Below are 13,186 nucleotides of genomic sequence, written 5' to 3'. Positions count from 1 at the left end.
ACAAAAATTCAAGGGATTTATGAGAAAGTAATAAATTTTGTGAATTATCCAGTAATTTCATTGTTTAAAAGCTTTTAAAAGAATTTCAACATACAGTGACACTATCCTTTTTTTTTCATTTTTGTTATTAATATACTCATACTTTTTTTTGTAAGAATACAACAAGCGTTAATTTTGTTGTTGTTATATGTTTTTATAGATTGCCTTTTTCACAACTACAGTGACTTAAGATGACAATTTTACCCTTAAATGAGTGGCTTTTTACAAATACAATTAGTGTTTTTTTCTTTTAGATATTTGTTCAGTGCAATTTATATGAGCTATTATTTTCAATATAAAATTAATATATGTACATAATATGTTCAAAATTCAAGGAATTACATATGGAATATGAAAGTGATGATGTGTGGAAGAGAAGAAGCAGCAGGGATGTGTGGATTGGGAAGGTAATCGGAAAGGCTTATTATTATGTGGACATCTTTGCACCATTAAAAAGGTATTCTCTCTGTGGATATGAGAGTTCCAATGGAGCGAGAGATTTGGATATTGGGTTTCAATTCTTTGCGGTATATGAATGCTTGAAGGACTGTTTCAAAAAGACTGTTTCAAAAGACATGGCATCACAGAGACTACTGACACATGTTGTGTGGTATCTGCCACTATGCCCACTTGCCACAAGCACATGCACATTTCTCTCTTTTTTTTATAATTTAATTTAATTTTTTTTATTTAATAAAATATAAATAAATCACTAGTTAGGAAGTTGTACTAATATGAAATTAATATCTGTGTGCGGTGCCACAAGTGTAACATTTGCACTATGCCCACTTGCTACATGCACATAAACATTTTTTTACTGAGTTTTTTTTTTTTAATAAAACATGAATATATCACGTGTCAGAAGATATGGAATTATTATTTTAATCAAAATTTCAATCTATTTGCGTTTTCATTCAATGTGAGAATATAAACACTTACATAAAAAATTTGATATTAATAAACTAAGGGTTATTGACTTTGTAATAACCTTATAACAGAAGAAGAAATGCACCAAAATATATTGGATTAAATTGTAAAAGTAATGCCAGATAGAGCATTTTGGCAACCAACTTTTATATAGATTCAAGCCATTATTAATTAAACATTTTTACGCTTAAATTAAAAGAAAGAAATTTTGTTTTATCAGTTAATTAGCTATGAATTGTTCAATTTTATTCCTTGTTAGGTTTGAAAGTTCATCGAGTGGTATATAATGTACAAAGGCCCAATTAGACATACATACACGCACACACATGTTGTTGCTTGTTAAGGACTTGGAAGCGAATATTTTTAATAAAAAAACCAAAATGAATGATTATGTCCAGCTGACTTTAGTTTTTCTTATTTCTAAGGACTAGATATGACTTTGGACTTTTTAAATAGTTACTAAACTGTTAACGGGAAGATATAATTTACAGGATCAATCATATATATATATATATACGGATAGATGCAAATTACCCCACAATTATTTAAAAAATTTGAGGAATATAATCATAAAACTAATAAATACGAGCAATGACTCGTGGTCTATTGACACCAGTCCCCTGTAAAAGATATTCATGTATTTGCCAAAAAAGTACATTCAAACCTCCCTTATGCATGATGAGAATACAAATAGGTTAAAATATTAACTCCTCGTCTATGCACACCCTACTATGACTTGTCCACATTCATCCAAAAAAATCAATAAATATAAATAAAAATAATAATAATAAATGTCTGAAGGCATAATTAAATAGAACACTAACCCAATTTTGATTCTTAAATCATCATGGTTAGCTCAGGCTTTATAATTTCATGCCAAGCTAAACAATGGAAGTTCCCACACAAAACACTATGATTTACATCTGACTACTAAAGCATAACTCCTAGTTCAAAGAAACGCAAAAACTGTGTATTTTTGACTTCATTAATGCCATATATACACTGAAACAAAGAAATCAAGTGATATACAACTATTATGTTGAGCTTGTGCAGTAAACAGAGCAACACTAATTAACACCTCAATATATATCCTTATTATGATTTGAATAGAAGTAGACTAGTGGGAGAGAAACACAGAACAAACTCTAGAGGTCAATGAACTGTTGGAAGGCATGGCAAAGACTGATATCACATAGATAGGATCTCCGTCGACTGGAAAGTAACATTTTTCATGAGACGGATACTATAGAGCGAAGTTGTCAAGCTCTTGGGAAGCGTGGCCGTCCTTTCTTTCTCAAGAACTCGGGAATCTCCACGGTACTGCCTTCAGTGAAGGATGAAAACACACGACCATCGGCTCGACCAGATTGAGCTCCCTTCATTTTGTGGAAGAAGTTAAACGACAAACAGTTGGTAAGATCTGCCCAGATGTCAAATAAATTAGGAAGGAGTGTATACCTTCGAAGGGCGGCCTTCTGTTTCTTCCTGGCGTTTGAATCCAGTTGCAATCAAAGTAATGCTCACCTGGATGGAGCATATAGTGATCATAGATTAATGGAACAGACATGAACCAGTAGTTAAATCATTTGGCAGAAATAAGAGCCCATATATAATGGTGGAACATGAAATGTCAAGATCCACACCAAAGACAGACACATTATTATCCACTTTGTTGAGTAGTTGGAATCCACAGATTTCATACAAACCTTTAAAGTGTTTTTCTATTTAAGAGACTTGACATAAATTAGATAGACGATTTAACTTCCCAGAAATGACAGCAATCTTTGGAAAAAAAGTTCAGTATTGTGGCAGGAGATAAGAATTTGTCAGGCAGAACTACAAGTGTTCACTTCTTTTTGATAACCTTGACCAACTCAGACTAATCAATAGCACAAAGATATCAAAATGTAAACGGAACAAAAGTAAAACTATATGGCCTTATTGGTAGTTATATCACAATCAACGATCTTGTCAACTATGGATGGTCCAATAGAGACTCAAACATCTGTTCTCCACTAGCTAGAAAACAAAAGGCAAGGAAAATATCAAACAAGGTAACTTACGAAACCAGACAATCCATTAGTTGATACATAGAAAAAAAGAGTGGACAAGGATTGACTTGACACTCAAAGGTTCAACAATGGTTTGAATAAAATAAAACAGAAACCTGCTAAATCAAGAGAAAGCAAGCAAGCAACATTCTACTTGTATCAAAGTTGATGATTCCCTGGGAAAGTTAGTTTTTAAAGTGCCAAAGCAACCAATATCGGCCTATGATTTCAATGATTCTGCAGAAGTCCTTAAATTTTTTTAATATAATCTATCTCAATGATTGCTTCCATACATTTATTTTCAAATTTCGTTTCTAGCATATGAATACACGGATTTTCAAGAAAAACAGTTGGAAATCACTGGCCAATATAAATAGCTTGTTTCCATCATTTGGCAGCAAGCAAAGTGAATAGAGCAACAGCTGGGCCACAGACCAACAAATGGAGGTCCACATCACTTTTAATATGGATTGTTAATCTCAAAGCCCCCCTGACAGTCCAATGGGTGTTTTGTTGAGCAGGATAAGCCTTATGCCCTCCAAGTAACATCAAGTTTTGGTGGATGGCATAAGCAAAGGTTCCCTTGTTGCAATTACTTTCAGTAAAATATTGGCTTAGACGGCTGATGCACTAGTAACCCAACCAACTTGTATAAGCAGAAAATTCTTTGGGCATGGGTTCACTATATCTGCCATAGCCAGACAGCAGGCTCACAGATCACAGTAAGCTCAAGTGGTTTATATGACTTTGTGTTATACCCATAAGTCACAATTTATAACTAGTGTTATGACAATTAGAAATGTATAAGAGATTTCAAGAGCTTCTCAATATCTAATTTTCACATAATGAGAAAATTGAGTCACTGTAAGACAAACACAAACTAAAAGTTAGCAGTATGGTGGAATATAAATACTTCAAATCTATATGAACCAAAAGCTAGAAGTTAACAAGAGCGGAGGCAAGTCCTAAGTTATGCAGAAAGGCAAGCCATATCAAATAAAAAGTAAGGTGACTTAGATTAATTCTTAAACATAAAGGTGATTCAATTTTTTCAGCAAGCAATGATGATAGGCATAATGATAAAACATGCAAGATTTGCAATAAACACAAAAAACGATTATAAATTTATAGCACTAGATTTCTAGAACTTTTCAACTTACTTGACCACTGAAAGACTGGTCAATCACAGCCCCAAATATTAAATTTACACTTGGATCAACAAGGTCATAGATCACTTCAGCAGCTGCATTGACCTGGTTATCAAGCAAATCATCAAAAATAGTCAATAAAACAAATTCTCGTAACCACCGAATTATAAACAAGAATTATTATTGGATCATTGAGGTAGTTTTTAAAGTATGAAATTTGGGTTCTTGAAGAAGAAATACTGAAGCACACAAAAAAGAGTTTTAATATATGTTATCACACTCCATAGCATTATTGTATAAAATCATGCATAAGTCAGGTTATCATGTTTCAGTTTCAAACATCAATCAAACTTTGAACTTACATGAAAGCACCCAAGAGAATGTTTGGTACATGGATCTGGATTTAAGATCATTATGCCTCATGAACTTCTGTCTCCCTCAACCATTGAATAGCTCATTGTATAGTTGTATACATTTTTCTAGTGATTAAGTGAGATTATCTTCACAAAGTAACTTCACATTATTAATAAAAAAACAGACTTAGCATATAATACAAATGAGCAAAGACAATGTAAATGGAACTGAATGTATTGTGTATTCCTAAAATATCAGACATCAAACCATAATAAAGTTATACATTTCTATTGTAAAAATAGATCAAGAATATCTTTTTTTTTTAATGAATATAATATAATATAATTGTTAAACATATGATGCATGCACAGTTATAAAGTGCAAGAAAAAATAAAAATAGAAATAAAAAATAATGATAAAAAAGAATTTCTAGCATACAGTGCAGAGTGCAAAGCATGAAGAATAGGTGAATGTCCCCTACCTCATGCAAAGTTAAATCATTTCCTCCAGTTATATTCCATACAATTCCAGTAGCCCTTTCAATTCCAATATCCAATAAAGGTGACTGAATAGCGTTTAGAGCAGCATCTCTAGCCCTAGACTTGCCTGAAAAAGATAAGGAGAGAAAAAAGCTATGTCAACAATGAAGCAATTCAAGGATTCAAACATTCACATGAGTAATCAAACTTTAGGACATAATAACTAATAATCAAGTTAAATTCTATCAGCAATAAAAATAAAGATCAAACTAAAGGATCAACAGAAATCTAAAGCATTATTCCACAAGACTATAATCCACAAGATTGAAAAGAACCCATCTATGAGCAAATGTTTTTGTTAGAATTGTATACAATGTTTTTTACAATTTTAATTATTCAGATGTTAAGCAACAACGGATAGGATGTCAACCAGCACATTCTGTTCAGTAGTAGGTATCACCATCTTTTTGACTTGCTGGCAACTTTAGTTTGTGCAGTTGAATAAGATTTATACACTAGCATAGAGCGTCCATGCGCATGGGCCTCGCTCAATTAAGTACTGGTGTAGATAAGTCATGCTTGCATTATTACTAATACACTAACTAATAGTCCCACATAGGGATGTGCATTGGGTTTGTTATTTGGTTAACCAAACGGACCTTCTTTTTTTTCAACTTTTGGATTTTTTTTTTTATTTTCTAAATTCAGTTTTTGGTTATTAACTATTTTTTATTACCAAATCTTAAAAGATCAGTTAAACAAAACCGAATTTAGTATAATATAAATATATGTATTTTATTATATATTATATAATTTTAAAGTCTATACCTAAATCTCCCATCCATTGGTTTCATTTATTCAGTCTAAATTCTAAACTTTAAGCAAACCTTTCCCAGGGCTTATGTTCATGGGCTTAGTTTTGCATCTTTAGTTTTGCTTATCTTGCTATTTTTGCGTTTATGATTGATGTTGACTTAAGTAAAAAAAATTGTACTACAGAGAATTTCACAAAAATTTATTTTTTTAAAAAATAAATTTAGTTATTTGGTTTAGTACTCAGATTTAAAAAAAAGTTAGTTATTTAGTTTATGGTTATAGTTCATTTTACCAAAAATCTTTTTTTTTAATAAAATTTAGTTAATTCGGTCATTTCACAATTGCTAACAGAATGAACTCAATGCACATCCCTAGTAACACATCAGTTAATTTACTAAATTTGGATTACAAATCTACTTCTCTCATACTATCTTCAAGATAAGCTTAGATAGCATATGTTTGGTTTGCATCAAACATGGTATTAAAGCCACCTTGGTTAGTTTATTAGCACCAAGCCATTTTGATTATCAACCTATTTTGATAATCATAGGGATTTTGTCAATATTCATATATATATATATATATATATATTGATTCAACAAAATAACCCAATAATATATTAATTCGTCAAGGTGACCCACTTTCAGTAATGCTCAAAATGTTGAATCAATGACCATGCCAAAGAGGCCACTAAACGAATTCTCTAAAGCCAGTGATGCAAACTTTGGCATTAATCCAGTCAAGGGTGAGGTCAGTGAACTAACAGCCCACCCACAATGAGAACTAAGAAAGCTGTGCTTGGACCACCAGCTTCCCCTCACCTATAAATTTAAGCTGAACTTGCTTTGAGTTCAGCCCCAAACCCAAGGCATTTCATATGTTCATCAAGGATCCGCCCCATTACTATTATTCTGGTGCTTGCTCAGTTATGTCATAAAAGGGTCACTCCATTACAACCTATATCAGTCAGGTGCTAAGTTATGTCATAAGAATAAGGACAAAGCCCTACAAGAGAAGAAAGTCTTATGATTTATGCTTTTTGGTATTTGTTCAAGCAGCTATATAATCATTGTACATTTATATTGGATGGAAGGAAAAGAGACAAGAAGCAAATTAGTTTCTAGTACACATATTGAAAGAGTACAAACATGGTTAGTTAGAAAAGGGAGTAATGGATCTTTCATGAGAACACCAGCCTCAAGTGTATCAATAATATGTTTTTGTTTACTCAAACAGGAAAACATTAGTAGTTAGTTATCATACTTTCTGGATACAGGGACGGAAAGAAGAAATAGAATATGGATGAATGACCAGGATACTGGAGGTTTAGGGGGCATGGATCCTGTAATAACCACCTGTTCTTTTAGACGTTTAAGGTTAGACTAGTTATTTTCAAGAGAAACACAAATACAACATACATATGTACAGGTTGGGAGTGAAACTAGTCATCTGACCACCAGGTTTCCTAGTTCACAGGTGAAGCTGATGGTCACTAGTCAGCTTCCTGTTTGATAAACAGAGGCTTGTGGTTGGATTGCTGACAATGTCAGTATGGCATGTAAATCAGGAATAGTGCCATGGGAAAAACTAGATCATTCTGAAAATTTAATCAGGAAGAATTCACTAAGCTTTTTGACATGTCAAAGTTGACTACATCCCACCTCACTACAAGGTAAGTAAAGAGCATTGAACAGGAACAATAACCTTAAAAAAATGCATCATATTTTAAAATTTTATGAATAATACAATCTTCAGTTTTTTTAAATAGAAGTGTCAATAAAGAAAGAAATCCAATGGTAAAAAAAAGGTTTCCACCATTGAGAATATGAGATGGTCATTCTGAAGTAACAGATGCTTTTGATTTAATTAATAGCAGGATCACCTCATAATACAAGTAAATTGTCTAAGTCACCAATCTTAAAGATTTTAGAGTACTACACCTGTGGCTGCTCCTATTCCCATTAATGATGAACCAGCATCTGCCATAATTGCACGAACATCAGCAAAGTCAACATTAACCAGACCTGGCACCTGCAATCAACATAGTACAAAAGGAATTCAACTTTGACCCGTTATTTGGGAATAAAAAAAATTCAGACTCATTTCCTGCCTCCACAATCCGTGTAACTTTGTTTTGAAAATACCAGGGATGCAATTGCAATGGCTATTCAATTTCTAGGTTCTCAAAAACAAATTCAATCAGGGAGGTTATCTAAACTAAGGTGGATTGATTCATTGAATATATAATAATACAACGATATAAATCTTCAGGTCAGGAGAAAGCTTAATGAGGCGAAGTAAAGGTGCATGACCATAATGGTTGTAAATAGTAGGGACTGTAAAAATGAAGGTAGATTTCAATTATTTATGTTCAACTATACGTGTGAAACGAAATACTTAAAAACTATTCGAATTCCTATCCTATACTCGATCTTAATTTACAGCAAATGAAATTTAAGAGGGCAATGGCAAAATAGACGCATTGCACACAACTTCAAAGCTCAATATTCTTATTGTGGAAACACCCTAAATCAAATTCTTGTCAGATATGAGAATCAGTTTGCATCTCATACCGTGATTATATCAGAGATTCCACGAACACCTTGTCGAAGTATATCATCAGCTAAGTTAAATGCTTCTGTCACAGGGGTATTTGGAGAGACAGCGGTCAACAATTTGTCATTTGGAATGACAATGAGCGTATCAGCATTGCTTCTCAAGGTTGCAATTCCTTCCTGTGCCTGCACAGTTCGCCTACGTCCTTCAAATGAAAAAGGTGTGGTAACAATGCCGACAGTCAATATGCCCATTGACTTTGCAATCCCAGCAATAATAGGAGCACCCCCAGTTCCAGTCCCTCCGCCCATTCCAGCCTGCAGAAAATCTTTTGTCCAGGGATTAAAATATGAAAAGATTAAAGTTAAGCAATAACAAGCTACAACCACAAAACTGGCTAAAACTGACTCTACTATTAGAACGAATAAGGATGCAGATACAGAGCACTAGAGAACCCTCCTATCCATCTTAATGATATTTTCCTAATAAGGTCAAAATTTAGAATCACTAGAGTGAAGAGAAACATGTAATCACAATGGATTTATAAAGGGATAATGTTTAGGACTATGATAACTAGGCTTTCAAAACACACATGATCTTGGAAATATATGAACTCTACATCCACTTGGAAATTACAAATCAAACTAAGATGTTCCTATGGTGAGGCAAGCAATAGAAGTGAGAAATGCTTCAGAGTACAGTGCAAGGAAAGCTTCTCAAAGAAATACAAAATGATCTACTTCCAGAGAGAACAGCTTGATAACAAATATAAACTTACCGTCACAAAGACCATGTCAGCACCGGCAACTGCCTCTTGTATTCTCTCTTTGCTTTCATTTGCAGCATTCATACCAATATCAGGGTTGCCACCAGCACCAAGACCTCTAGTTAGCTCCTGTCCAATCTGCAAGCGGTTCTTTGGATGGACAGGTGACATCCTCATTGCCTGCACGTCAGTATTTACAATCCAAAACTCAACACCTTCCATGGAACTTTCAATCATTCTATTAACAGCATTTGATCCTCCACCACCAACACCGATAACCTTTATCTTGGCCTCATTGCAATTTTTAGGAAGAGGAAAGTCCCCTATGTTCTCAGTGGCATTGCTACCCGGCCTTTCCTTCCTTGGATCAAACATGGTGGTGTTATCGCCTTCTCCTCGGAGCACAGAGACTTCAGGGTGCAGATGCAGGAACGGATCATTGTTAGGGAATGAACCAATGTTATGAGAGTTTGCCAAACACTTGAAACGATAAAAGCATGGAGCATCTCTTTGTCCTAAGCCCAAAGGAGAGCTCCTTCCATCAACTATCTTTTGCAAAGAATTTTTGCTAATCCAATTCTCTGCTGGTATCCTTACTCTAGGAATAGCTGAGACCCCAACTGAGCATTGACTATCAAATGGCATAGAACATTGGAAGTTCACAGCCATCTTCAACCCCAAAACTAAACCCCAGCAGCCAAGAACATGGGAGAGATGAACGATTTCAAAACCTCAAATGCTAGATTGCTTGCAATTCCATTGCCCAGAAACCTTATGAGACAAATTTACTGAATTCAAACAATAAAAAAGAGATAAATACACTAAAATGACTTTGAAACTAAAAACAGTTATGAAACTGATATAAAAAGCACATTCGATGAAGCGTAGTCCATGTATCTATGATCAATATAGCAACACACAGTTAAAGCAATGTATATTGAGGAACTAGGGCATCCAGAAACACTTAAAACCTATTAGCTTTCCAAACAAAAACTGATATAGATACTCCAAACTCATAAACAGAAAACAATTTCACAACTTTCCTGAAAATCATCTAAAATCTAAATCCAAAAACTCGTTAAGAGAATAAATCAAACTGATTCAATACCCACAACAATTTCAGATAGATTAGAAACATAATAATCCAAACACCAACAATTCAAATAAACTGCCACAATCTAATTCGGGGAAAAATTAACAAATGAACCAAGAAATTAAAAAAACAAAATGCGGGTGTGGGTGAATAATCCAGCTAAAGCAAAGGATCACCCAACATCCCATTTCTACATAAAACCCTAATAATCAAAACAAATTCATCGCAATCAAAACACATTTGAACAAAGAGACAATGATAAACAAACATTCGATTCAGTAAAAAAAGAAGGATTAAAACACAGAAAATCGACGAAATCGAAAAGAAATCAGAAGAACAAGGATCCAGAAATACCTTTTGAATGGAGAGCGATTCGAAGAATTGTGAGGGATTGGGAGAGAAGTGAGTTTCTCTCGTTCGATAAGGATGCAAATCAAGGAGTGGTTTAAAGCAGCTCGCCCACCCGCTTCACTGATTCGCCAGCCAAAAATGAGGGGTTAGTTTCGTAATTTCGTTTTTTATTTTCAAAATATTTTTCTGTAACATTTTTATTTTCAATTTTTACATTTATTTTGTTAATTTACTCCACACAGCCTTGGAGCAAATGAGTTGGTATTTCATTCCACCCAAATCAAAAAATAAAGAATTAGAATTGATAGTTTGTTAAAATTTCTAAGAAAATTTTTTCACTCAATTTTAATATCAATTAGAATTATAATTTTGATCATATACATACTCTTAATTTGATCTGATATAAACTTTGTTTCTAAACTCTTATTTTGGAGGGTTATTTAGCGATTTGTAATTAGTGAAATTTCTAATACTAATGACTTGAGAGCTGAGAGAGCAGATTTTAATTAATAGCACCCACCTTACCCTGCCTAATCCATTCTTAACTCTTTTAATCAATAGCACTCCGAAAAAACTTTCTTTTTGAACTCTCATTTTGGAGGGTCATTTGGCGTTTGTAATCGGTGAAGTCTCTAATGTTGATGACTTACAAGAGCAGGCATCAATTAACGTAAACTCATCTAACCTATTCTTAACTCTTTCAATCAATAGCATACCAAGCCTCCAAAGACCATGAGATCTTCACCTCCCTTGCTGCAAAAACAAGGGATTGAGCTTCACTAGCACGCCAAGCCCTACGCCCCTGTCATTGCCCATTGCGCTTCCAAAGACCACCGAATTTCCATGACGGTTATCGCATCCGGGTCTCATGGGAGCTCCACTGCTAGTTCTTCGAACCTGGGTTTGAAACCGACAAAGCGACTCTGGCCGTGTTCTTGATCCACTTCGAGGGCGGATCACTTGACGCAAATCCTCACCATCTCCATCACTAGTCACTTCATCCATCACTTTGTTCTTTAGGATTTTCCCTCTTTATCATTGGGTTCTTGTTTTTTCTTGTGCTTCACCGGATACAAATAGGTTTTCTATTATTTTTTCCCTAATTTTTATGTTCATGTGTTGTTGGGGCCCAGAAGTCTTGCAGTGATGGATTATTTAAGAATAGTTTTAATATTGTGAATTTTTAGAGGCCAGAATTGTTGCACTTATGGATTGTTTTAAAAAAAAATTAATATTTGTGATCTTTGTGGTTTAGAGGGTGGAAATTTGATGCCATGGGAGAATGGGCATCTCAAGTTCACTCCGGCGGTGGCACCAGTGCCAACAAGTAAACATATCAATGTTATTCCTTTTGATTTTCTTTGAAAATGGTAAACAAGAAGTGGTTTAACTTTTGTTGCGTGCAAGCACTTTCCATCTTCTCATTGAAAGCCACTTTTTATACTTTTATTTAATTTCATATGTTATTTGTGGGATTCTTAATTTTTCCTCCCTTTTGACAATAGGGTGATTACTGACATTGCAGCTAGATTTGAGACTGTTATTAAATTGTTATGGATGAGGGTATACCGACTTAGCCAGATGGTGAGGAGGTGGGGTTCTTGCGACAAGTGGTATACACATTAGAGGGAAACCATTTAAGATTGGATTTTTTTTTAATTTAAAAAAATGATATGGAATTATTTTTTTAATTATTATTATTAAGCTTTATGAAATGATAATTATATTTTTTTTACTATAAATAATATGGATAATAAAAGCAAATTATGTTTTTAAAAGATGAGAGATTAAGTTTAGGTAATGATAGTACAATTGGAAGTAGGTGGTTTTTGTAATACATTCTTGGGAGATGGAACATGAAAAAATTATTGTTTATCCCTTGACAAACTAAATAGACTACATTGGTAAAATTATATAAGTCTTAAATCTATTTTTTATAATCCAAATGCTTTCTAAGGTTTGATTTTACATATGAAGAGATGGTCTTCGGAATACATAAAAGATGATTTATAATATATATATATATATATATATATATATATATATATATATATATATATATATATATATATATATATATTGGGGGCTACACCTTAATTAAAACCTTATTTAATTTGATAATAGATAAAAAAAAATAATGTAATTTTTTAGGTTAGTAGGATAAGAGAGAATAGCTAATTGTGCATGTGGTGTTTAAAACTTTGAACATATAAATATATAAAATTATATATGTGTGTGTAGGCTAAAAATTTTAAAAACACACAAACTTATAGAAAATAAAGATCTATGTTCATCACTAATTGAAGTCATATAAAAGACAACAACATATTTATTTATGAGGCAACATTGAAACATTTGATGAAGACCAAAAAATCATCATCATCATAATATTAAGTTTAGATCATCATATTGCATCTGAGAAAAATGCAAGTGCTAATGTTATAGTTACTAAAATATCATAACAAGTAATAGGATCAAATCATAGGGTCATCTGCATACATGGGAGGTGATTAAGAAACAAATTTTGAAATGAATAAACAAACATAGATTTATCAATGTTTGGATTCATGAATTGATCAATTGCAAATAATAATAATAATAATAAT

The 13,186-nt window shown here is 33.3% G+C and overlaps 1 protein-coding gene across 1 annotated transcript; it reads right to left on the bottom strand.

Annotated features, from left to right (window-relative positions):
- Positions 1-1,914: 1,914 nt before the first annotated feature.
- Positions 1,915-10,710, bottom strand: LOC120275631 (cell division protein FtsZ homolog 2-2, chloroplastic-like). Its single transcript, XM_039282258.1, has 8 exons — positions 10,584-10,710; positions 9,149-9,924; positions 8,388-8,687; positions 7,755-7,845; positions 5,001-5,125; positions 4,178-4,270; positions 2,425-2,490; positions 1,915-2,342 (listed from the first exon to the last, which is right to left on the bottom strand). The coding sequence occupies exons 2-8, from the start codon at positions 9,803-9,805 to the stop codon at positions 2,226-2,228; spliced, it is 1,449 nt and encodes a 482-aa protein (XP_039138192.1). The 5' UTR covers positions 9,806-9,924; positions 10,584-10,710; the 3' UTR covers positions 1,915-2,225.
- Between the last annotated feature and the right edge of the window lie 2,476 nt (positions 10,711-13,186).

Source organism: Dioscorea cayenensis, chromosome 14 (assembly GCF_009730915.1).
Source record: "Dioscorea cayenensis subsp. rotundata cultivar TDr96_F1 chromosome 14, TDr96_F1_v2_PseudoChromosome.rev07_lg8_w22 25.fasta, whole genome shotgun sequence".
Lineage (NCBI taxonomy): Eukaryota > Viridiplantae > Streptophyta > Magnoliopsida > Dioscoreales > Dioscoreaceae > Dioscorea > Dioscorea cayenensis.
Note: the sequence above shows the minus strand (reverse complement) of the source record. Positions and strands in the feature narration are given on the sequence as shown.

What these genes read in the sequence shown, in the direction of transcription:
- LOC120275631 (XM_039282258.1), bottom strand. Translation starts at nt 9,805, where the DNA reads ATGGCTGTGAACTTCCAATGTTCTATGCCATTTGATAGTCAATGCTCA. An exon ending in GGGAATAGGAGCAGCCACAG is followed by an intron (nt 5,126 to 7,754) that starts GTGTAGTACTCT and finishes TATCTTTTTCAG; the next exon opens with GCAAGTCTAGGGCTAGAGAT. An exon ending in ATGATTTAACTTTGCATGAG is followed by an intron (nt 4,271 to 5,000) that starts GTAGGGGACATT and finishes CTTGATAACCAG; the next exon opens with GTCAATGCAGCTGCTGAAGT.